General features: G+C 18.0%; 7 protein-coding genes across 7 annotated transcripts; 4 read left to right on the top strand and 3 right to left on the bottom strand.

The window, feature by feature from the left end:
• Positions 1 to 607: 607 nt before the first annotated feature.
• On the bottom strand, positions 608 to 1784 carry RPS2 (40S ribosomal protein S2, putative; the record flags this gene model as incomplete). The annotated part of the gene is made up of 2 exons (XM_028673652.1): positions 608 to 1336; positions 1722 to 1784. The coding sequence occupies 2 exons, from the start codon at positions 1782 to 1784 to the stop codon at positions 608 to 610; spliced, it is 792 nt and encodes a 263-aa protein (XP_028530083.1).
• Positions 1785 to 5199: 3415 nt separating this feature from the next.
• PGAL8A_00485900 (conserved Plasmodium protein, unknown function) lies at positions 5200 to 11328 on the top strand (the record flags this gene model as incomplete). The annotated part of the gene is made up of 1 exon (XM_028673651.1): positions 5200 to 11328. The coding sequence occupies one exon, from the start codon at positions 5200 to 5202 to the stop codon at positions 11326 to 11328; it is 6129 nt and encodes a 2042-aa protein (XP_028530082.1).
• A 2040-nt stretch (positions 11329 to 13368) lies between these two features.
• PGAL8A_00485800 (conserved Plasmodium protein, unknown function) lies at positions 13369 to 13584 on the top strand (the record flags this gene model as incomplete). The annotated part of the gene is made up of 1 exon (XM_028673650.1): positions 13369 to 13584. The coding sequence occupies one exon, from the start codon at positions 13369 to 13371 to the stop codon at positions 13582 to 13584; it is 216 nt and encodes a 71-aa protein (XP_028530081.1).
• Positions 13585 to 14973: 1389 nt separating this feature from the next.
• CDC20 (cell division cycle protein 20 homolog, putative) lies at positions 14974 to 16569 on the top strand (the record flags this gene model as incomplete). The annotated part of the gene is made up of 1 exon (XM_028673649.1): positions 14974 to 16569. The coding sequence occupies one exon, from the start codon at positions 14974 to 14976 to the stop codon at positions 16567 to 16569; it is 1596 nt and encodes a 531-aa protein (XP_028530080.1).
• A 1065-nt stretch (positions 16570 to 17634) lies between these two features.
• Positions 17635 to 21045, bottom strand: PGAL8A_00485600 (conserved Plasmodium protein, unknown function; the record flags this gene model as incomplete). The annotated part of the gene is made up of 1 exon (XM_028673648.1): positions 17635 to 21045. The coding sequence occupies one exon, from the start codon at positions 21043 to 21045 to the stop codon at positions 17635 to 17637; it is 3411 nt and encodes a 1136-aa protein (XP_028530079.1).
• Positions 21046 to 21768: 723 nt separating this feature from the next.
• PGAL8A_00485500 (conserved Plasmodium protein, unknown function) lies at positions 21769 to 23322 on the top strand (the record flags this gene model as incomplete). The annotated part of the gene is made up of 1 exon (XM_028673647.1): positions 21769 to 23322. The coding sequence occupies one exon, from the start codon at positions 21769 to 21771 to the stop codon at positions 23320 to 23322; it is 1554 nt and encodes a 517-aa protein (XP_028530078.1).
• Positions 23323 to 23799: 477 nt separating this feature from the next.
• PGAL8A_00485400 (conserved Plasmodium protein, unknown function) lies at positions 23800 to 24749 on the bottom strand (the record flags this gene model as incomplete). The annotated part of the gene is made up of 5 exons (XM_028673646.1): positions 23800 to 23945; positions 24078 to 24138; positions 24237 to 24317; positions 24417 to 24519; positions 24604 to 24749. The coding sequence occupies 5 exons, from the start codon at positions 24747 to 24749 to the stop codon at positions 23800 to 23802; spliced, it is 537 nt and encodes a 178-aa protein (XP_028530077.1).
• Positions 24750 to 26090: the final 1341 nt, after the last annotated feature.

The following is a 26090-nucleotide window of genomic DNA, read 5'->3' as shown; positions in this document are numbered from 1 at the left end:
ATAAATGGATAAATGAATCCAAACAATCTTTTCACAAAATTTTTTTATTCATTTACATAAAAATTATTATTTTAAAGCAAATTAAAATAGTTGCTTTTTTTTCTTATATAAATAAATATTTATATATATATATATTTATATATATGAATTTCAATTGGATATAGTTAATTTAAAAAAAAAAAAAAAATTAATATATAATGATAAAATCCTAGTAAACCGATATAAAATACAAAGCATATTAATTTAAAAATATTAAAAAAAAAAAAAAAAAAAAAAAAAATTCATAAATCGAATAGATCATTATATTTTTTTTTTTTTTTTTTTATAATTGCTTATTTTAACTTTTTTTTCTTATTTATTTTTTGTAGTTTTTTTTTTTTTTTTTTTAAATAACAATTTTACAAAAATTACTATTATTTTAAATTCCTAATTCTGCCTAATTTTAAATATAATTTTCATATTTTAATTTAATGTGTATATATTGTAATATTCAAAAATGTTATTTTATCATTTCTATGTAACATATATATCTATATATGTTGTAAAATTAGTATTTTTTTCTTATATATGTGTATAAATACGTATATGAGTGTAAACTTCTTTTCTTCTACCACTCATCAGCAGTAATTGGATTTTTCCAATCTTCATTTGTATTATCATTCCATTCTTCTTTTTTATTCCATTCTTCATAAGGTGCTTCAGTAGCAAATTGATTTTCTACAAGATGAGGAGCAGTAGCAGCATTTTCTTCATTTGCTAAATTTTTTAGTTCAAATTGTTCAGGATCTCTCCATAAAAACATATCAACCATAACATTCCATGGTTCAGATCTTTTTAAAGTTCCTTTAAGATATAAAACTTCTTGTGCCAATAACCAATACATAAGTGCAATAGATTCTTTTCCTTTGTTATTACATGGAATAGCTATGTCTACATGCTCCAATGGGGAATCAGAATCACATAATGCAATTACAGGAATATTTGCATAAGAAGATTCCTTAACTGGTTGAGCATCAGTTCTTGGATCGGTAACTATTAATAATCTTGGTTCTGTAAATTTTTGAATAATTTGATTTGTTAACATACCTGGAGTCCATCTTCCAGCTATTGCTTGAGCACCTGTATATTGTGCAAATTTTAAAACAGCTCTACTTCCAAAAGGTCTAGCTGATACTACTACTACATCAGCTGGATTACTTATAGCTACTATTATTCTTGCAGCCAATTGTAACTTTTCATAAGTTTTTGCTAAATTAATTATATGTACACCATCCTTTGCTCTAGTATATACATATCTTTTCATTTTGTTCTCTAAATTTTTTGTTCCAATATGAACCTAACATTAAGAAAATATATAAATATATGTAAATATATATACAAAATCTATTAAAAAATCTTAACTAGATAATTCAAACATTAAAATGTTATTAAAAAAAAAAAAAAATATTTAATTTATTTTTCTTCATTTTGTATTATTTCTTATAATTTTTTTTTCTTTTTATTTCCTTTTTTTTTTTAAAAATATTTATTTTTCCATTTTGTTTCATTTTATACTATATGTTTTTATTTTATTTCATGTATATATTTTTTTCTTTTTTTTAATAAATATACAAATATATATTTACGTTTGACTCAATATATTTTTCAAATTTTTAATAAACTATGGAATAATAATATTATATTTTGCCTCAATTTTTTTTTTTATGTAAAAAAAATTTTACCTTACATATAAGCATTTTTGCAATGCTTTCTTCTTTTGAGGATAAGGTCTTTTTGTTACTCATTTTGTATTTATTTTTTATAACTAAATTATTCCAATTTATGTCTGTTTTATTAATTTCTTATACAAAACTTATATTTTACGTGGAATTTAAATATGGCAGAAACTTCAAAATTACTGAAAATTATTTATCTATAAGCATATATTTTTGTTAAAGTTGATTCATCTAATATATTTAATTATACTAAAATTTAATGTACAAAAATAATAAATTTTAATCTTTTTAAATTTACTTCATGTGAAAGAAATGGAATTATTAATTATGTATTAGAGAAAATAAAAAAAAAAAAAAACGAATAAAAAAAAATTAAAAGTTAACATATACATATATGTAGATATATAAATGAAATAAAAGAAAAATTCAATTTTTTTTTTTTTTTAATTAATTTTTCAATCTGATTATTAAAACATTATTATAAAAAAAATATTCTTAAATTTTGCAATAAACAATTTAAAAAAATATTATTAACATGCTATATAATACATATAAATAATATATAAATTTATTTCATCTTTTGCTTAAAATATGGGGAATTGAGGGGTGTTCTATATAGCATATTTTCTTTTTATTATTTTTATTATTTTTTTTTTTTCTGTATTTAAAAAATATATACATATAATAAATAAAAAATTTAAATTTACATGAAAAACCTTTTTATTATTATGAATAGGATAATATAATTAAAATTGTTCACATGAAAATTTTCCTTTTTAAAAAGGGAAAAGAACGTTATTTTATAATAATTATATATATATATATATATTTATATATATATATATTTATATTTATATATATTTATATTTATATATTTATTTTTTGTTTTTATTCATATAAGAATTTTATTAATTCTTATTTAATGTTTTCATATAATATTTTTCTTTTTTCTCCAAATAAAATTTTGCTATATTCTTTAAATCTTTAAATAAAAATATTTTATTATTGATAAAATATAAAAATTTTTTAATTTAAAGAATATATTTTTTTTAAAGTGATAAATGAGAAAAAGAAATAGCAATTTAATTATTAAAAAGTAGGAAAAATATTTTTATTAAGCGTTTGAGCTTTACAAAATTATAGAAGAATTACTTGTAGTTGCTTCTATTATTTTACTTAAATATCATTACTGTTATTTTTACTTTAGTTAAAAAAGAAAAATACCTATTGTTAATATATATATATATATAAAAATACTAGAAATATATAATATTACTATCATTATTTTGTAGAAGTATGCGAATTAAAAATAGATGTTCAAATACATGTTCATTAAATTTAAATGTGTGAAATATAATTATAACTATATATAAGGTTTTTTTGGATACTTTTAAAATCCTAAAAGTTGATTAAAACAAAAAATTTCCTTTTTATAAAATTTATTGTAAATGGAAATTTTTATTTACGTTTATAATTATATTCATTAAAAGGGAATTCCCCCATTACGTTCACTTTTTTTTTTTTTTTTTTTTTTTTTNNCTTTTTTTTTTTTTTTTTTTTTTTTTACCTTAAAGAAATCTTTAAGATATAACTTATTGTTTATATATATTTTATTTGACATCTTAATTTTGTACTTTTTTTTCAAAATTTGACTTGAAAATTTTTTTTTTTTTTTAAACTTCTAAGTTAATTTTTTTTGCTATTCGAAATAAGTGATTCAGATTCAATCTACTTTGTGGAATCAAATATAATTATTAAGGTTTTAAAAAAAAAAAAAATAAATAAATAAATAAAAAGGTTTAATAATATATAAATACTTTTTTTATATATTATATATATATTTTTTTTTAATTACAAGTTTAAAATTATTAAAATATATGAATTGTTTATGTTTCTTTTATCTCTTTTCAATAAATGTAAATTAATTATGTGTAAATTTTATATAAACACTCAGTTTAATAAATGACAACCTTAAAAAACTTAATGGATTATTTGATTATAAATCATTTACAAGTTTTATTTTAGTGATATATAATAAGAAAACATTCATATAAATTTATGTTAATCTCTACTTATTTTCCTTAGTTATATATACATTTTTTTTTTTTCCTTACTTTTAAATAAAATTTTTTTTTAATATTATATGAATTTTCTCGTTTAATTTTTAAAAATTATTTTTTTTTTTTCCTTTTAAAGTAAATTTAAATTTACAAAATTAAAATTTTAAGATTATATTTACGTAATTATATTTTAAAGTTATTCATTAATCCTAAGTTAAAATATGCCTGAACGAATGTCAAAACAAAAACAGCTAGAGTTCATTTTTTCAAGAAATTTTCTTAGAAAGGTAATAACATGAATATGAAGAATATGTAAACAAATTCTTCTTATATATTATTCTTTATTCTTCATTATATATGACTAAGTCATAATTTTAAAATTTTTTTTTTTTTTTTATTTATGTTCTTACAACTATTTTGATCTGTTGTAAAAGAATTATTAATGCACATGAAATTTTTTTTTTTTTTTTATATATATGATTTTAGTAGTCATAAATTCATTTCGGCTTTTAAGTAATATCATATAAATTTATTTCTTAATTTTTTTTTTTTTTTTTTTTGGTGTGTGCATTTTTTTATATATAAAAAAAAAAACAGGAAAATACCTTGAAACTTTTTAAATGACTTTTTCGCCTTTATTTTTTTTTATATAACTTTATATAACAGCTATTTAAATATATTTTTCTTTTTTTTGTTATTTATCTTATTTAATTTATCAAATTGCATATATTTTTATTTTTTATATAAGAAACTGTAATTCATATTTAACAATTTTTTATAATTTAATCAATTTGTTTTTTATTAAAGAAACTTTTCCAAATAAAAAAAAAAGAAAGAATATTCATTTATGTGAGTTTAGATAGTTAATTTTTTCTTTTAATTCTTTTTATAGAGCCTAGCATATTTAACTAATCAGAAATTTAAAGAGGCAACGTCTGAATCCACACTTTCTTTAGAAAAGTACAAATCATAATAAAATACATAATTTAATATTTCAAAGTTTTATATTTATTTCTTTTCATTAATTTTATAATGAAACTATACTTTTTTTGAATTAATTTATTATCTTCTAGTAAAATAAGTATTTTCTCATTTTATCTCATATTTTTTAATTTTATTTTTAGAAATAATTCAAATATACAAAAAAAAAAAAAAAATTTAAATTATTATCTGTAAAAATTTTTTCTTTTAATTAAAAAATTAATTTTTTACTTTTATGATATGAGCATATATTTTTCTAGGAAAAATATCCACATGAGAAAAAACCCACATGTTGTAGTGACAAACATGTTTGTATTCAAAATAATGATAAAATAAAAAGAGAAAACAATAAATACAAAAAAAAATATTATGATACAAAAATAGAAAAGAGCTATATCCTAATTAATAAAAAAGAGAATATTAATATATTAGATGAGCATTATATGAAAATGTTTCAAAGGTGTAACAATTTGGAAAATGATAATTTTGATAAGCTTACTTCAAAAATGAATATATTAAAAATTAAAGGATTAATAAAAAGAAAAAATAAAGAATTTTATGATTTAGTTACAGTTTTAAGCTTAAATAATGAAGAACTTGAGGAAAAAATTATATCTAAAAAAGAAAATCTAAAGGATAATATAACTTTAATGAAAAGTATAAAAGATATTATGAAAAATGAAAATAAAATGTTTAAAGAAATAAAAAGAGAAAAGAAAATTATCATAAAAATCAAAGGAAATATAAAACGTTTATCTCAAAATAAAAATGAAACAATGAAAAAACATAAAGAGGAATCATTAAATAAATATGTGCAAGAAGATATAAATGATAACGATGAACATATAGATGATATTATAGATTATATGAAAAAGATTAAAAATATAAAATTCTACGGAAAAATTAGAAAAATTAAACATAAGAATAGTTATGATTTATTTAAAGAAGATATCAGTGAGTATAAAAAAGAACCACAAAATATAAAAAATGTACATAAAAATTATGATAGTATATCAAAACATAAAATAGGAAATAAGAATATGATTGAGGAAAAGAATTATAAACTATATGAAGACAACTACCCTCTTGAAATAAAAAAAAAAATTATTGAAAAAAAAAAGAAAAAAAAATCCGAAATGTATGAGTACGAGAAAAGGAAAAAATCTATTAACTCTTCACTTGATGAATTACAAAAGCTATATGATAGCAAAAAAAAATTAAATAAAAAATTACTTATTCCAGGAAATATGGAAAATAAGTTATCTAGAAACGATAACATAAAAATAAAAAATGCAAAAGATATTGAAAACAATATAAAAAAAAAAAAATCCTTGAAGAATAAAAAGATCCTTCTAAATACAGGTCTAGATATTGAAAAGGATAAACTATTCTATAATAGCCTATTAAAGTGCATTAAAACAAATGATAAACATGTACCACTTGATAATGATTTTAAGAAAACAAATTTTTTATTAAAAAAAAGACAAAAAGAATGTAGTGACGAGTTATATATTCAACAACCATTATTTTATAAAAATTATTTTATTAAAAGTAATGATAATCTACAAAAAAATTCCAAAAATAAAATTAAGAAAAAAAAAAAAATTAGGAAAAACATTAATAAAAGCTATATTCATGATAGTACAGAATATCACGCTATTGGTAATGATAAGAGTAATATATATGATGAGACTAACTTCAGTACAAGCAATATTAATGATGTAGAAAATTTTATAAAAACAGAAAAAAAAAAATCCAAAAGATATAATAAATATTCTTATTTGTTCCCTGAACTTGAAAAATGTGATTATAAGAACATAAATGATACAAATAAAAGTAGTCAAAGAAAAAAGCATAGGAGCATTATAATATGTAACTCTAATGAAAAGTTTTCAAGGGATAAACATGAGAAAAAATCAGTAAAACCAAAAGAAAATTTTATTAGAAAAGAACAAAATAAAAACGTGTCTTCTTATATATATATTCCAAATTTACCAAATATAAAAAATATTTCGAACTTTTTATTTAAAAATTGTATAAAAAATATAAATGAAAAAAGTAAGATAATAAAAAAAAAAAACGTTACTAATAAGAAGTTAAATAAAAAAAGTTATAAAACAAATAAATTAATGAAAAAAACTAATTTAATAAGTATATTATCATATCATTTTAATAAAAATGAGAAACTTACTCAAAAATATACTCAAAATATTAATAAAGAACATATAATAAATTTAAATACAGTAAATATAAATGTAAAAAAATCCATAAATGAGATTTCAAAAGATCCTTCTTTAGATTATTCTAAAAAATATGAATTTACAAATATTTTAAAAACTAATTCTAAAAAAACTATTAATGACAAAATGAAAAATATCAACCAAAATCAAGATTTATCATCCAATGAATTACATTTACTATTAAGTCAAAAAAAAAATAATGTATCAGAAAATAATATTGTTAAAAAAGAAACAGGTGTTATAATATCCCCTACTATTGAAAAAAATGAAAAAGAATGTTTTTCTGTTTTAAGTGATGAAAACTCTAAAATTAGTTATGAGAAATCAACAAATGTGTTGAAAGGCAAAGGAGAAATAAGCTCTATAAGTAAAAGAATAGTAAATGATAAAATTCACAGCAAAAATCATAATGTAGGGAATCAATTTTTAATATCTAAAACTAATTTTTTGTCTACAAATAATGATATAAAGAGTATATATTCTTCAAAGAGAGATACAAATAATGTTCAGGGAATCCATCATGATAATTCTAAAGATAAAAAGAATAATGATAGTTTTATAAATCAAAAGAAAGAATCCCAAGACTTAAAGGGTGAAAATATAGGAGAAAATGATGCTTTATCAAATAATTTTGTTAGAAATAATATAGAAACAGTTACAAATTTCAATACAAATAATGAAACTAAGGAAAATTCCTTAAAAAAAAATATAGAAATGGAACAAATAAATGTAAAAAAAAACGTATATCTAAATAATGAAAATATTAAAATTACTCTAAAGGAAGAGCTATTAAATAAGGAAAAAATAGATAAATCTCCCATAAATAATTTTCAAAATCCAAAATTCTCTTTAGTAACGAATGAAAAGATAATTAACAAAAATATGTTCTTAGAAAAGAAATCAGAGAATATACCTCCCAACAAATTAAATAATGTTGATTGCACAAAAAATGAAATAACCAAAAAAGAAAAAAATGATCCATTTATCAATAAGAGCAAAGCAATAACAGAAACTAAATTACTTAGCACACCTTTTGAAAAAAATGTAATTAAGAATCAATATAAAAAATTGCAAGATATGAAAGAATATAATAATACAGAAAATAAAACAAAGCAATGTTTAAACATGCTTGACAATAAAACTAACAAGGAAGATATTCATGTGACTAACACAAATACATATAGTAATGCACACAAAAACAGAAATTTAGAAAAAGAGGATTTAGAAAAAGAAATATCAACTTTAGAAAAATTAGAAAAGGATAGCAATAAGATATATCCTGATGACAGTTTACAGAAAGAAAAAAAATTAGTTTATTCCAATAAGAACATTTTATTAAAACAAAATAAATTTTCCATAAAAAAGGAAATTAATGTACACAAATACAATGGTAACACAAAACCAGATTTATTTGATGAAAATAAATCGTCAATAGAAAAATTAAAAACGAATAATGAAGTCAAATTTAATAAATTATTTAAAAATGTTTTAAATAAAAACAATATACAACTTGAGAAAATGAGTGGTGTCCTCTTAAATAAAATGAATTCATCTGAATTAGAAATAAAAAGAAACATTGATAAAAAAATACCTTTAAATAGTGCATTATCAAATAAGAGTTTGGAAAAAACAGAAAAAGAAACGATAAATTCCAAAGAGGAATGTAGAAATAATTTAGAGGAACATAAGGGATATATAAATGAAGATAAATCAAATAAATGTGAACTAAATAATCAAGAAATCGGAGTAAAAACAAATCAAATGAATAATAAATCACTTTTCATAAACAAAAATGGATACTCTAAAAGTTCATTAGTAAATGTAGATCAAAAAGAAACGTTGAAATTATTTTCAAAAAATATATCTACTATGAAGTCAACTGTAAATATAAAAAATAATAAAACTATAGAATGTATTGAAGAATTGGAAAATAATCTAAATAAAAAAAGTGTAATAAAAACAATAGAAATGGAAAAAATAAAAAACTTATCAAAGGAAAACAAAAATGATTTAGATTCTACCTTAGACTCAAGGAACTCAAGAGAATTTGTATTACAGGCATTTTCTAAAAACACAATCGATAATTTATCTGTTGAATCGAAGCACAATCCTGAAACAAACATGCTAGAAAAAGAGATGAATACAAAACCTGAAAGTATGAAAAAAACATTTAACGTAACTGATAACCTTTCATCACCTACTATAATTAATGAAATGAATGATATTAATAAACAAAAATTAGAATCCAAAAAATTACAAGATATATCTACTATGAAATTACATAGTTTTGCATCCAAAATAAAACTAGAAAAGTCTAATTTGTTTGATACAAATAAAATATTAAGTTCTCTAGGAGTAAAATATGAGAAAAGTAATTCTAAAACTCAAAACAAATTATTAGGCTTCAAAAACTTATCAAATAAGTGTTCCATTAAGTTAACTAATAAAGATGTTAATGAAAATGAAAAAGAGGAAAATAAAAACGAAGAAGATAGTTTTAAAGAAAAATATGAGGAGAAAGATGTGCAGTTAAATAAAACAGTAACACAATTTAAGGGGTTAAATATTAAAAACTACAATGAAAAAAGGAACATAAAAACTTCTATGTCCATAACGAATCACCCTGGTAAACAATTTGTACTTGTGAAAGGAAATCATAACAATGAAGAAAAAGAAGAAAAAAAAGAAGAAAAAGAACATAGAGAAATTGACAAACCAATTATAGAAAAAGGATCAAATAAAATTTTGTTGAAAGATAAAGAATCTAACATTAAAAATAACCAAATGAAATTATGTTCAAATTTTTTACCACATAAAAAGTCTTTTTATATAAAAAACAACAACAATTATGAAGAAAATATAAAAGGACGAGAAAATAATGAGAATGAGAGAGAACAAGACAAGAAAAAAGGCAAAGAAGAAACCACAGAAGAAATAAAAGAAGAAAATAAAGAAAAAAGAATAAAAGAAGAAACTGTAGAAAAAACAAAAAAAGAAGAGATAAAAGAAAATATAGAAGAAAAAATAAAAGAAGAAACTACAGAAGAAACAAAAAAAGAAGATATAAAAGAAAATGAAGAGAAAAAAATAATAGAAGAAGAAAATAAAGAAGAAACTATAAAAGAAGAAATAAGTAAAGAAGAAACTGTAAAAGAAGAAGAAAATAAAGAAGAAACTACAAAAGAAGAAATAAAGGAAGAAAAAAGTAAAGAAGAAACTATAAAAGGAGAAATTAAAGAAGAAAATAAGGAAACTATAAAAGAAGAAATAAAAGAAGAAGAAAATAAAAATGAAATTATAAAAAAAGAAATAAAAGAAGAACAAAGTAAAGAAGAAACTGTAAAAGACGAAATAAAGGAAGAAAAAAGTAAAGAAGAAACTGTAAAAGAAGAAATAAAGGAAGAAAAAAGTAAAGAAGAAACTGTAAAAGAAATAAAAAAAGAAGAAAACAAAGAAGAAACTATAAAAGAAGAAAATAGAGAGGATAAAATAAAAGAAATGGAAGAAGATAATGAAAAAAAAATAAGGGAAAATATAGGAGATAAAGAAAAAGAGGATATAAAAAATATTAATCCAATTATTAAAATTAAATCAACGAAAGTTCTTTTGAAACCTAAAATGTGCATTATTAATGATAATGAAAAAAAATCAAATATAAAAAATATTTCTTTTATAAAAAAATTTCATAACATAAAAAATTTATCAACTTTAAAACAATTTCCTAGTAAAAAATCTATAAAAAGAGAAAACAATGAAAATGATAATATATTAGAAGATAAATTAAATATCAATGAAGATGAGAATAAAGATTGCACTAATTCTAAAAATTTTAATGTTAATAATGAAAAAGAAAAAAATTATTATAAGGTAAAATCTTTAAAATTAATCAGTTCTAATCGTATGGATACGCATGAGAGTACAGAAGGTAATACACAATCGAAACTTTTGTTAGAAGAGCAAAATGAAAATGTAAAAAGTGGTTCCCTAACAAATGGAACATTTATGAATTCTACTTTAGGAAATTTATCTAAATATAATTCAAATAATACACTAAAAGGTACAATTGAAAAAAAATTATTAAATTTTCCTCAAAAGGTATTCAATGATGCATCAAAAAAAACTTTACTAAAAGAAAATAATGATATAAATAATTTTTCAAAAAATAACATATTTTTACCTAAAATTGAGGGAAAAAATTTTGCTATGTCAATGAATGAAAAAAATATCCCTAATACTAAAAAAATTTTAAGTTGTCTGAAAAATTCCAAAAATGGATTAATATCAAAAGGAAAAAATGTTCTTCCTTTGACAAAAGAAAACAATTTTGAGTAACTAAAACCCAATATGATTCATGATAAAATATAATATTCTAAAAAAATATAACTAAAAATACATAAAAAAAAAAAAAAATAATAAAAAAATAATTTATAATTATATGAATTAACGGATTAAAATATTTCAATGATGTAGAAGTATCTGTAAAAAGGAAATAATCCAAAGAATACAATTTTTTCAGTATAGATAAATTTAGTATACGAAAATAATAAAACAAATATTATAAAAAATAAGACACAACGATTTAGCAAAGCGACACATAAAATTGTTATAAAAAGTAATAAACTAATGCTCAATGATAAACAAAGAATAACAGAAGGAAAATATATAGAAAAGTTTCAGACCAAAGAAAAAAAGTTATGTACAATTTTTTTTTAGTTTTATTTTAAATGTTAAGGTTAAAAAAACATATAAAAACTATAACATTTTTAAAGTAATTGAAATTTACAAAAATATATATTTACAAAAAACATATTGTAGATAAAAAAAAAATATTATTTTGTTTATATCAATTAAAAAAAAATCAAATTCATATAAATCAATAAGCATTGCACAAATATATTTTAATAGAATCTTAAAAGAGATAATAATAATATATCTAACATATAAAAATTGCTTCAAATAATATCTAAACAAGAATTTATTTCAAATTATGTGTTCTCTTGCTGAGATAGAACACTTCAAATAAAATTTTATCTCTGATTATTTAGAAGGATATGAATAATTATCCCTAAGATAAAATAAAATTTTTAAATAAAAAAAGAGAATATAATACTTTACACAAAGAAAAGAAAAAAGTACACATAACAAGAATTTATGTATAAAATTAGTGTAAATTTGTATTTTTCTTTATACATAATGTATTGTTGATTTATGAGTTTATTTAATATTTTTTTTAAATTATATATTCATTTACATTTATATTTTAAAAATTGTTTTATGCATATACTTTTTAATTTTTGCTTTATAATTTTTTTGCATAAATGATAATTAAACTTTTTTTTTTTTTTTTTTTTAGCTTTATTTTTAATTGAATTTTTATTAATGCAAGAACCTAATTTATTACCCTTACATTTTTGTGTGTTCTTTACTTTTTCGTATTTATTTTAATTGTTTATTAAATTTTTAATATATGGAAAAAATTATGATTATTTCATTATATTACTTTTGGTAATAGTATTTTAATTTATTGAAGTTTTTCTTAAAAAGTATGTAATTTTTTATCCATTATTAATATATCCAAATAATTGTCCAAAAAAATATTTTGAATTTTTCTTTAAATAAAAAAAATGAAAAAAATAAAATTCGTAAAATTTGTAACTCTTTTTCCTTATACATTATGCTCTTTTTTTTTTTTTTTAAACTTTTATATAACATTTTAATAAGATCTCGTAATTTAAGAAAACATTTCCTATTTAAAAAAAAAATAAAAACAAGTTGTAATTCTCATAGTTGCATGTTTTATCTTATATTTGAACATCTTTTTAAGAGTTATACATTAGTCAACATTAATCTATCTATATATATTTTCTTTAATACAGTAAATTCCATTTTTTTTTTTTTTTTGCAGGTTTAATTCTTAATTTTTATTTTTATAACAAGAACTTTTAATATTTTATATTTAAATTTCCTTTACAGCCAACTTGTAAAAAAAAAAAAAAAAAATAATGTACATGCACCAAAAAAAAAAGTGTGTATTTTTTCTGAACTGACTAGACATTAAAATGCAAAAAAATAGCTTCCTATTTTTTTTTTTTTTTTTTTTCTGTAGTTTTCGAGAATTTGTTCATAAAAAAAATATTTTTCTTTTTAACTTTTCAATGTAACCTCTAAATTAAATTTTTTTTTATTTTTTCTTTCTGTATGTTTAAAAAGTTTGTATATTTTTTAAGAACAAATCTAATAAATTTGATTTATACACTGACTTTATTATTGTAAACAGATAAAAATATAATAAATTATATGAATTTGTTACCTATATAAATATATATATTTGATTTTTTATTTATTTGTTTCATTTTCTTCAAGTTAATCACAATGTACTCATCACAATATTATTCATATGATACAATATACCGACCTTATTATCCGGGATATGTTTTATACGAAATTCCACAAGAGAAGAATATATTTTGTAGTTTAACTGAAGCATTATGTAGTGGTATAGGATTAATAATAACTTCCTTGGCTTCTATTTGTGTTGCTTCAACTGATTTATTAATAAGAAGTTGTGATAATAGAAAGAACAGATAAATATATTATGGAAAATTAATTAAACAAAAAATAAAAAAAAAAAAAAAAAAAGTGTATTAAATAAACTGAAGGTATATATTATATAATTTTGAATTTTTAAAACTTTTTACATACTTGATATATTTAAAATAAAAATTTTATATAATTTTTTTTTTTTTTCCTTATAATTTTTTAAATGTTTTTAATTTGGGCATATTAAAAAGATATATATATTTACATCTCATCATTTTATATAATCATATTTTATTAAAATAATATATATTTTTATCAATTAAATTTTAATAATATATTTAACATATTTTATTAGTGGTTAAAATCTAAATGTTCGAGTAAATATTACAAATGAATTAACATTTGTTTATTTTTTATTTGGAAAATTTTGTCGCTAAATGAATATTATAGAATATTTTTAAGTCTTTTTTTTTTTTTTTTGCCTAATATATATTTTTTTTTATATTTTCTTTTTTGTTATTGTTTCATTTTAAATTTTATTTTTAAATTTTATTTTATTATTATTTTTTTTTTTTTTTTTTTTTGACATTTTTGTAATAATACTACTTTATACTTTGTTTTTTTATAAAAGTTTACATAAAACTAAAATGAACATATTTTTTTAAGATTAATTGTAAATTCTTTTAAAACAATAAAAGATCATTAAATTATTCACTATAACCATAAGACATCACATAATAGAGAATATATAATCTAAAAACACACATATAAATTAAAAAGATTAAATCATTAATAAGACCTTATATTAAACATAAAAAAAAGTTCTAAAAAAAATATAAGTATTTCAGAATTTTTATAAATGTAGAAAAAAATAGAAGTAGATATAGAAAAAAAAAATAATTTTTTTTTTAACAAGTGGAAACAATAATACATTGTTAAAATTAAATTAGCCACTATTCATTATCTTTTTCAAAAGTTATTTTTCAATAAAATTGTGAGAAAAATTCATTTTATATTTTATTAAAATTTTTTCTTATTACTTTTCTTCGCACCTAAAAAAAAAAAAAAAAAAAAAAAATACATTATTCTTTAAAAAAAGGCAATACGAATTTAAAGGAATGCACGTAATTTTTTTTAAGTTTAGATTTTTATAATTTTTTGCTATTTTGAAAAGTTTTCTTTTAATAAATAATGATTATTTAAACAACTCTTAATGAAAATTTTTTTATGAGTGTAAAAATTTTTTCTTAAAGCATATAAATATATGTTTTTTTAAGGATGTAAAAAGATTTAAATAAGACTTTCTTATAAGACAAATATTTTCTTATAAGTTTAAGTAATGAAAATACATATATATATATATATATATAATATAACGCATAAGTAATATATGTATGAAAACTTTTATAGGCATTGGAAAATGAAAGTAAAATAAAAATGGAAAAATTTTTTTTGAAAAATTGTTATGACTATAATAATTTATCGGAAAAAATATTTAAAGGAATTGAAAAAAATGAATTATATCTTCCAAATAATAATTTTGGACAATTTTCCATATGGAATGAAAAAATGAGAAATAGCATTTTTAGTAATAATTTAATGAATGAATATGAATTCGATATAGACCCAAAAGAATTATATTCAAATTATATATACAAAACTAGATATAGTAGGCAAAGTATCTATAATATAAAAATTGATGAATACACACTAAAAAGAAAAATAGTAGAAATAAATAAAAGAAATATTAATAAATTCCATATAGAAGATAAAAAATATGAAAATTATGATAATGAAGATACTTGCTTTGATAAAAAAAAAAAAGTAAAAAATAAAAATAACAATTTTATAAAAAATAAAATAATAGAAAATGTTAATAAAAATAAATATAAAAATATATTTTTAGAAAATTCATTCAATGACCTAATTAAGGAAAGTAAAAATAATATATCTATAGATCCTTTTGCTTCTTATTTTTCTTATCCTTCATATATCCTCAATTCTTACAAAAAAGAGAAAAGGAAAATATCTAAAGAGCCATATTTCATTTTGAGTGCACCAAAACTAGTTGATGATTTTTATTTAAATTTATTAGATTGGTCCAAAAAAAATATCATAGCAGTTGGCTTAGATGATAAATTATGTTTATGGAATAATAATGCATGTAAAAGTGAAGAATTATTTGTCTTAAATCAAATACAAAAAAAAAAAAAAAATGAAAAAAAAAAAATTGAAACAAGAAAATCAATAACATCTTTAAAATGGAATATTTTTGGCAATTATTTGGCTGTTGGGTTATCAAATGGTGTTGTAGAAATATGGGAAATTGAAAGAGGAGTAAAAATAAGAAAATACAAAAATCATAAATTAAGAGTTGGTGCATTATGTTGGAATTACAACACATTAACATCAGGTGGTAGAGATAATAATATTTTTAGTTGTGATTTAAGAAGTAAAGAAAGTAATTATGTGCAATTAACAAAACATAAATCTGAAGTATGTGGTTTAGAATGGAATTATGATGGAAAACAACTAGCTTCAGGAAGCAATGATAATTCTATATATATATGGGAAAATAATACAAATAATTATGTTTTCCATTTTACAAAACATAAAGCTGCAGTTAAAGCTATTTCATGGTGTCCCCATAAAAATAATTTACTCATTAGTGGTGGTGGTTCAGCTGATAAAAAGATATTTTTTTGGAATACTACGAATGGTAAATGTATAAATGAAATAGATACCAATTCTCAAGTTTCAAATATTTTATGGTCTACAAATACTCAAGAATTTATATCAACTCATAGTTATTCACTTAATCAAATTATAATATGGAATTATCCTCAATTACAAAAAGTTTCTATATTAACAGGTCATAATTTAAGAGTACTATATTTATCATTAAGTGCAGATGGAACATCAATCGCTTCTGGTTCTCCAGATGAAACAATCAGATTTTGGAATGTTTTCCCAAAAAATAATAATTTTTCTCTTATTCCTTCTTTTTCAGATTGTTATGAAACTATTAGATAATAATATTTTTTTCTAACTTAAGAAAAATATCAACTTTTATATTAAAAAAAAAATATACTATATAGTATTCTTATATATTTAAAAAATGATCATATAAAAATAGCTAAATAGATTTTAGAACAGTTTTTTTTTTTTTTTTAATATAATTAGTTTTTTACAAAAAAATAAGGATACTTCATGAAAATAATTTTTAAATCATATTATATTTCATTCTTATAAATTATCATATAATGTAAAAAAAAAAATAAATAAAATAATAAAATTATAATATGTAACTAGTTCAAGATTCTAAATATATATCTAATGATATTTTTTTTTTTTTTAATGAACGTAGTTCTTTTGAAAAGAAACAAAAAAAAAATTATTTTGTCATTAAGGAATTACTATGTAAATATTACATAAAATAAAAAATATATATATATATATATATATACTTAAGATTTTTTAAAATTATATTTATATATTTAAAATATACATATATATGTAGTAATATGGGAAAAAATGGTTTATTATATTCAATGATTTTTTTTTTTTTTTTTTAATTTTCTAATATAATAAATTATCATTTTTCTATGTTAAATATATTTTTCAATGAATTCTGATATTTTGAGTTTAAAAGAAAGAAATATGTAGATCTAAATATGATAATTTTTAGAAATTATTTTTAAGTTTTAATATTACAAAAAATATCACTACTTCAACTTAATAAATTCATATTGTTAATTAAATACATATAAATATTTAAATATTCTGATTCGTTTAATAATAATATACACATGTAAGTTTAAATTCATAGTGCTACTGAATATAAAACTAATTAATTTTTAATAAGAATACTTATAATTATTAATTAAAATATAATTATAATAAATATTAGAAAACATTTCATTTTTATATAAATCTTTGTTATGAAATGTGTAACTCTTAATAAAAAGAATTTTATTATTAATAGATACATAATTTTAATTATTTTTTTCATTTTCAAATTATTTTTTTAAATAATATAATTATAATTTATATTTATAAAAAATGTTTTTTTTTTTTTTTTTTTTTTTTTTTATAAAATCATTTTTTATTTTTAAATTTGCAGTTTGTATAATAAGATTGTTTATTGTTATGTTTTAAATTATGTATATTGTTTTCATTTGTTTTTATAACTGTATTACTGTTATTTGTATTCAATCTTCTATATTTTGAATTTTTATTATAATTCAAAAGATGTAATTTTCCATTAGTTTTATCACCATTTCCTAAAGGAAGATTTTGTTTCACAAAATTTTCACCTGAATTTATTTCCCACTTTTTCATATTATTATATATATTATATTTTGAATACAATTTATTAAAATAATCAAAATATTCTATATTTTCATACTTTGAATTATTTTCTATTTCATTATCTTCACTTAAAGAATAAAAACTATCACTTACCATTGAGTTATATTCACTTATACTTTCATGAGAATTATTCCTTTTTATTTTTAAATCTTTATAACTATCGTTTGAAATTTTTTTATTTCTTTTCCTTATTTGAAAGTTATCCACAAAATTTTTTCTTTTATTTATATTTTTAGATGCATTATAATCAGAGGATATACCAACATAATTATTCAATTTTTTATTTAAAACACAATTTTTTTTATAATTATCTATATTTTTCAAATTTTCCAAAGTTGAGTCAAGTTCTTTTATTTTCACTTTTATGTTCATATAAGCATCTGAAATATTAGTATTACCTCTTATAAACTTATCATAATTCAATTCTTCAAATTTAATATCTCCATTTATCTTATCAAAATCATATTTTTCATATTCATTGTTACTATAATTTCCTAAATTTTTATCATATTTATGTTTTTCATATAAGTTTTCATTACTATTACTGATATTTTTATTATGGTTATATTTTTCATATTCATTGTTACTATTATTTCCTAAATTTTTATCATATTTATGTTTTTCATATATATTAAAATTACTGTTACTAATGTCCTTATTATCGTAAAATTTGTCATATTTATTACTATTAATGTTGTTATTCATATATATGTTATAATCATCTTTTTCAGATTTATTATTATTGTTGTTGTTCTTCATATCATTATCATAATCATATTTTTCATATTTATTATTACTATTGTTGCTAATATTTTTATCATATTTATATTTTTCATAAATATTATCGTTAGCATTATTGATATTTTTATTATTGTAACATTTTTCATATTTATTATTATTATAGTTGTTTTTGTTCATATCATTATTATAGGCATATTCTTCATTGTTATTATTATTATTGTTATTGTTATTTAAATATTTGTTAAAATCATTTTTTTCACATTTGTTATTATTATTATTGTTATTTATATATTTGTTATAATCATCTTTTTCACATTTGTTATTATTGTTATTGTTATTCATATATTTGTTATAATCATATTTTTCATAAACATTATCATTAGTATTACTGATATTATTATTTTTGTAACATATTTCATATTTATTATTATTAATGTTACTGATATCTTTATTAGAGTTGTATTTTTCATATTTATTATTATTAATGTCACTGATATCTTTATTAGAGTTGTATTTTTCATATTTATTATTATTAATGTTACTGATATCTTTATTAGAGTTGTATTTTTCATATTTATTATTATTAATGTCACTGAAATCTTTATTAGAGTTGTATTTTTCATATTTATTATCATTATTATTTCTAATCATTTTATATATGTCACCATTATCTATGATATTTTTATCATAAAAAAATTCTTTATTTTTGCTATTTTTCATAAAATTATCACAGTTCCATTCTCCGTTTCTATTATTATTTTGATCTAATGTATTAAGTTCCTTTTTACCTAAGGTATCGTTTTTATTATTTTTTAAAAATTTCAAATTATAACTATAATCGTCATATGGTTCATTTAAATAATTTTTCTTCATATTGGTTATGTCAGAAATGTTATCTTTTTTTAAATTTTGTCCATTACTATTTTCATTAATATTAAATTTTTTATTTACTTCATTAAACAATTCATTTTTTTTATTACTAGAATTATTCAAAGTGCCCATATTAGATTTACTGAGATCACTTCTAAAAAAAGACTCTTGGTGAAACCCTTTTTTTAATTTCTTATCTTGTTTTATTGTCATATTTTCTTTTTTTTCAAAAGAATTATTATGTTGATTAAAGTTTATTTGCTGAAAGTCATTTGGAACTTTACTATCATTGCATTGAAGTTCCTTAAAGTTGCATGAAATATTAAAGTATGACGTAAAATGCATATAACCTGTAATAATATCGTTAAAATGTCTATCATCAAGAGAATTTGTTTCATAATGGTCAAGAAAATAACCATCTTTATCTATATCTTCCAGACTAGAATCAAATTCATCACTTGAGTTATCATCAGATAAATAAAAAACACAAGAATTGGAATGTTCTTCTTTGAAATTTATAAGGGGACTTCCTTCTGAATAATTATCTTTATAATAATACTTATCATCATAAATTCTTTTTTTTCTTATATTGGTTATTCTTTTTCTATTTTTTTCTAAAATATGAGTAATAATGCTACCAAAATAAATAATCAAATTTTCTTTAAAGTTTTTTGTTGAGAATAAACATAATAGATTTAAATCTGAACAAAATTTAATTATATTTTTTAATTCATTGAGAGGTAGTGACATATTATGGTCTTCAAATTTTTTATTTTTAAAAAAATACTTAGTTTTACATGAAGGAATGGCAATAAATTTATTGTTATAAAAAAATTGTTCCCTTTTTACTTTTTCTTTATTTAAACTAAATTCAGATGTTTCTAATGAGCTTATAACGAAAGAATTATCAGTATTTTTTAAAAAAATATTTCTTTCATTAGCTAAGTCTTTGAGGTTAAGAAGGAATAGGGTCGGTTCAACTTGTATAATTGATTCATTTTTATACATATAATTTTTTAATGGGGTATTAAATGATCTTAATTTTAATATTGCACTAAAATGAGTATTACATTTTTTAAATTTTATAACTATTTCTAAGATATTTATTTTTTCCTTATTAAATTTTAATATCAATTTTGAAATATTTAAATTACATTTCTTATTTTTTCCTTGATACTTATCTTCCTTGTCATAATTTTTTGCTAACTTTATCTCATTATTATTTTTATTACAGGAGTAATATCCATTATTTTTAAATTGTTTTACAATTTTATGACTATATATGCAATTATAAAAATCTTTTGAATTAACAGTGCCATTTATATTTCTTATATCAGAATTTATTTCATTTAATAAAAAAAATTTCTTATCTATATATATAATTAATTCATTAGTTAAGCTATTAGATCCGCTTAATTGTAGTTTATTTTGTGTTAACCTAAAATGTAAATTTTCACAAATTGATGTAAATAATTTTAATATCTTTTCAAATATTACTATATATGGTTCCTTTATTACTAATTCCATCACTTATATAACAATACATTTACAATTCTCAAAAATGTTCTTATATATTATTTCTTTTAGGAAGAAATCAAATTCTGTTAATAAAAAAAAAAAAAAAAAAAGTGTATCAAATAAATGTATCAAATAAATTTTTTATTCACTTTGATTATTCATTTAATATTATTAATTTTTTTTTATTTTAAAATTATTTCATTTTTTTTTTTTTTTTTTTCATTATTATTTCTATATAATAAAACTTCATAAATTATGAAATTAGTAAATTGTATTTAAAAAAAATAACACACATATATATATGAATATACATCTAAATTTTTATTTATATTTATGATTTTATTTTTTAGCTTATACTTTCCATATTATTGTTCTAATTTAAAATTATTTCTATGCTGTCATTTTATGTTATTTATATTTTCACCAACGTTTTTTTTTTTAACGATATTCAAAAAAAAATATAAAAAAAAATATACACATATAAAAAGAATACAAGAATGAAAATGTACTTACAAAATTATTTATTGTTATAAAAATTTTAAAAGTAACAAAATAAAACATAATAAAAAATAACAGTGCAAATTATAAATGTTATCTTTAATACATGTATAGAAATTTTTTTTTTTTTTTTTTTTTTTTTTTTTTTTTTTTTTAAATTATGAACGGTTCATACAATTTAAAAAAAAATTATAAAAACAATGATTTGAATAGTAAATTATGAAAAAATGTAAAATGTTATTAAAATACAATTTAAATAAGATATTTATTAAATCAAAAATTTTAAAGAAATGGAAGAAATGTTATAGTACCAGTTTATTAAATTATAAAGAAGAAGAACTTTATAAATATTCTTGTGTTGTTCCTTATAAAAATGATGATACATTAACGTTAGAAAGTATATACGACGAAAAATATAACCATATTTTTAGCAATAATAATATTGAAATTGAATCAAATCTACATTATTTATATAAACTACTTATAAATAGTCGTACAATTGAACAAATTAGACTTCAAATACATAACTCTTACTGTGCATATGAAAATAATTTTATAAATGATATTAAAAATATAAATTGGTCTGCTTATATTCCATTCAGTAGTGTTTATGTTGCACCACAAATAAATATACGAAGTATAAAATCTCGATTATATCATACATGTATGTTAAAAAATATTATTTTAAGTGTAATAAAAAGACAGCAACAATTATACATTGAAAAAAACGGTGATCAAAATATATTTTTAAAAAAAAAAAAAATAGATCCTTCTAAATTAGAACCATTAAAAATTAATATATTATTTAAATATAATGAATGCAAAATAAATATAAATCTAAGTAATGATATGAATAATCGTATATATGTAGCATATAAAAATCAAAATTCTTTAAAAAGCACTATTGTTGCATCAGCTATTTTTAAAATTAATTTTTTAAAATATTTAGATTCATCAAAAAAATTATATATTATTGATCCATTCTGTAGTGATGGCACACTTTTATTAGAAATTCTGAGTATTTTATTATCTATTCCAAATGGGTCTCCAAGTATTGATTATCCTATTTTAACATTTCCATTGCATTCACCTTCAACATTTTATAACGTATTAAATGATATAAATATTTACCCACATAAATATATAAATCAAGTACATTTGTTAGGTGCAGATGAAAATAAAGATAATATTTATAAAGCAAATCATAATTTAAAAAAGTTTTTTGATACAATGCCATTAACCATTAATGAAGAATATAATAATAATAATAAAGTAAATGATAATACAGTATCATTATCTTTTGGGGATGATAATGAAGAAAATTTAAATAATAATTGTAATAAATACGATAAATTAACTAGTAATGAATATAAAAGTTCTAAAAGGGAAAATAATTGTTATTATGATTTTAATACTCTTAACACATTTCATTTAAAAGAAATATTCCAAAATAAAAACAAATTAAAATTATGTAATAATCATTTTTCTTCAGAAAACATAAAGTTTTGCTCTTTAGATTTTTTAAAATTAAATAGCATAGTCGAAAATTGCATCATAATTACAAATATATTGAATTTGGAAAAAAAAAAAATAAGGAAATTAGAAAAATTAATTTTAAGGTCAGAAATTTTAAATACATATGTTTTTGCACAAGAAAAATATAAAGAAAAAACTCAATTAAAATTTAAACTTATTCTACGTTTTGTTTCTAATGGACAAAATATTATTTTTTTGCAACTTTTTAACAAAACGAAAAAAAAAAATTATGAAGATTTTGAAGATTATTGAGTAATATGTAAATATTTTTTTTTTTTTTTTTTTTTTTTTTTTTTTTTTTCCCAGTTATCTTGCTAAACTTATGCATAAATTTGTATTCTCTTTACTCAAATTCCTTTGTTACTATAATTTTCAGATATATTTATTTCTTTTATATATTTTAATAAATAATTTTTTTTTACTTTTTAATATTAATTATTATATATATATATATATATAAAACATCTTGACAAAAAAACTAATTATCTTTTTAACTCATATATTAAAAAGTCATTCAAAAATATTTTAAAACTTAAAATATATGAGACTTTTACTCAACTTTTTTTTTTTCCATTCATAGTTATTTTTCAAATTTTAATCTATGTTTTAAATTATTATAAAAGTAAAAAATTTGATATAATTGAACATATAAATATTTAAATAAAATAAAAAAAAATTATGAATTAATATTAAAAGGAGGGAATAAAAAAAAAAAAAAAATTTAAATATTTAATTTATTACATTTAATATATCATAAACTATATTTTTTAAATTTTCATCACAAAAAGTTTTATTATCCCACTGTCTTTTAACTTCTAATAATTTTTCTTTATAAAAATTGGACATACTATCTAATTCTATTCTCCTCTTATTTTCTATGAAAAATAAAACAAAAAAAAATCAATTTGAAATTTAAATAATTTGTAATGTTTTCTACATATACATAAACTTTCGTTTTATATATAAATAAAATACTATATTCTGTAAAAAATTTCTTCATTTCTAACCTAAAAGTATTTTGTTGTCTAAATATTCAATATGTAAATCTTTTAGATCCTTTTTGATCTCCTTTTAAAACATTTCAAAAAAGAAAAAAAAATATGTAAAAATGAATATAATATATAAAAATATATATATTCTTCTTGTGAAAAGAAAAAGAGTCTAACCTCAGATTTCATAATTGTATCATTAAAATTATTTTTATATTTTTTTTTAAAATTTTGACAATACATGTAGTAATCGTTCAACTAATTAAAGAAATTACAAAAATAAAGAAAAAAATTGGAGTAATTTAATGATATATAAGTACAATATAAATTTTAATATAAATTAATAAAATAATATACTTCTTTTTCTTTGTTTTTTGCTTCTTTTTGTATATAGTCTATTATATTAATTTCTTCATTTTTATAAATTTCCTCTTGTTCTTTAAAAAAAATATCTAAATTACTTATTTATTAAAAAAATTAAAAAATATTCTTATTATGTTTTGTTAAATAAATTTTAATTTTTTTTGTTTTTTTCCAATAAAACCTTTTTATTTGATTTTTATCAGGATTTCCTTTTTTAATATTTCTTTTACATTTAGTTTTCTTCGGTAATGTTTCTTTCTTTTTTTTCTCCATTAGATTTAGAATCATATTATTGATATCATTTTCCTTTAATGTCTCAGTAGTCATTATAGTTTAAAAAAAAAAAAAAAAAAACCAAAAAAAAAAAAAAAAATAAAATAATAAAACAAAAAAAATAAAAAAATAAAGCAAACAAAACAAAACGTAACAAGACAAAAACTTTTCTAGTTATAAAAAAAATTAATTGTATGCAAATATAGAAATAAAAAGGAGAAATTTTAATTTTTTATTTCTTTTATAAAATTAAAAGAGACGTTTATTAATATTCCTAATATGTGTCAGTATTAAGTGAAAATGTTCCTGTATAACACTCTTTCATTTTTTTTTTTCTTTAAATATGTGAACTGTACTTTTTATTTATTCTTCATTTTTTTTTTTTTTTTTATATATTTTATTTATATAATTATATTTTACTATTACAAAAATCGTACAGTGTATCTCATAATGATTTTAAAAACATAAAAATAATTTTTATAGAGCATTTTTTTATAATTTTATTTACTGAAAAAACACACTTTTTTTTTTTTTATTTAATTTTATTTAAATAAAATTTATAAAAGTAAATTTTTGTTTCAAGAAGAATTAAACTATTAAAACATAAAGAAACACATCAACTCTTTAAAAATGAAGAAAAATACACAAAAGTGTCATATGTCTAATGTTATTTTTTTTTTCCTTCTGTTTTTCATTAATTAAAAAATAAGTGTTTTTTTTTTTCTTTTTTTTTTTTTTTTTAACAAAGTTTTTATTATTTAATTTAAAAATATAAAAGTATCCTTTTTTCTACTTTGATTATTTTATAGGGTAAAATACATTGAATGAAAACTTCCAATAAATTAAGATCTTATTATATCTACAACAAACAGTTTATAAAAGGTTTTGTTTATTCATTTGTTTTAATGAAATTCTAATAATTATACAATTTTTGTATAAAATTAATATATTATATTTTAATTATTTTTACATATCACTAAATTTATTATATATATATATATATTTTTTTTTTTTTTTTTTTTTTGTTATTTACTTATTTTCAATTTAAAAATGTGTTTATAACTTTTTTTCAAATTCTACATTTTCTCTTCTAATAATAAACTTGTGTAATTTACTTATATTACTACAACATTTATATCTAGATGTAAAAATTTATTAATTTAATTTTTTTTTATTTTTTTTTTGTTATTATCAATGATTTACTATTTCAGTATAACACATTCTTTATACTTTTAAGCTCTTTACTTTCGTTCTACTTATATAATTCCTATTTACATGCAAGAAATTTTTAAATTTAAAATGTTGGAAATTTTTTTTTTTTTTTTTTTTTTAATGTATACCTATTTAAATAATTCAATTAACACTTTTTTTTTTTTTTTTTTTTTTTTTTTTTTA

This window comes from Plasmodium gallinaceum (genome assembly GCF_900005855.1).
Source record: "Plasmodium gallinaceum strain 8A genome assembly, contig: PGAL8A_v1_141, whole genome shotgun sequence".
NCBI lineage: Eukaryota > Apicomplexa > Aconoidasida > Haemosporida > Plasmodiidae > Plasmodium > Plasmodium gallinaceum.
Note: the sequence above shows the minus strand (reverse complement) of the source record. Positions and strands in the feature narration are given on the sequence as shown.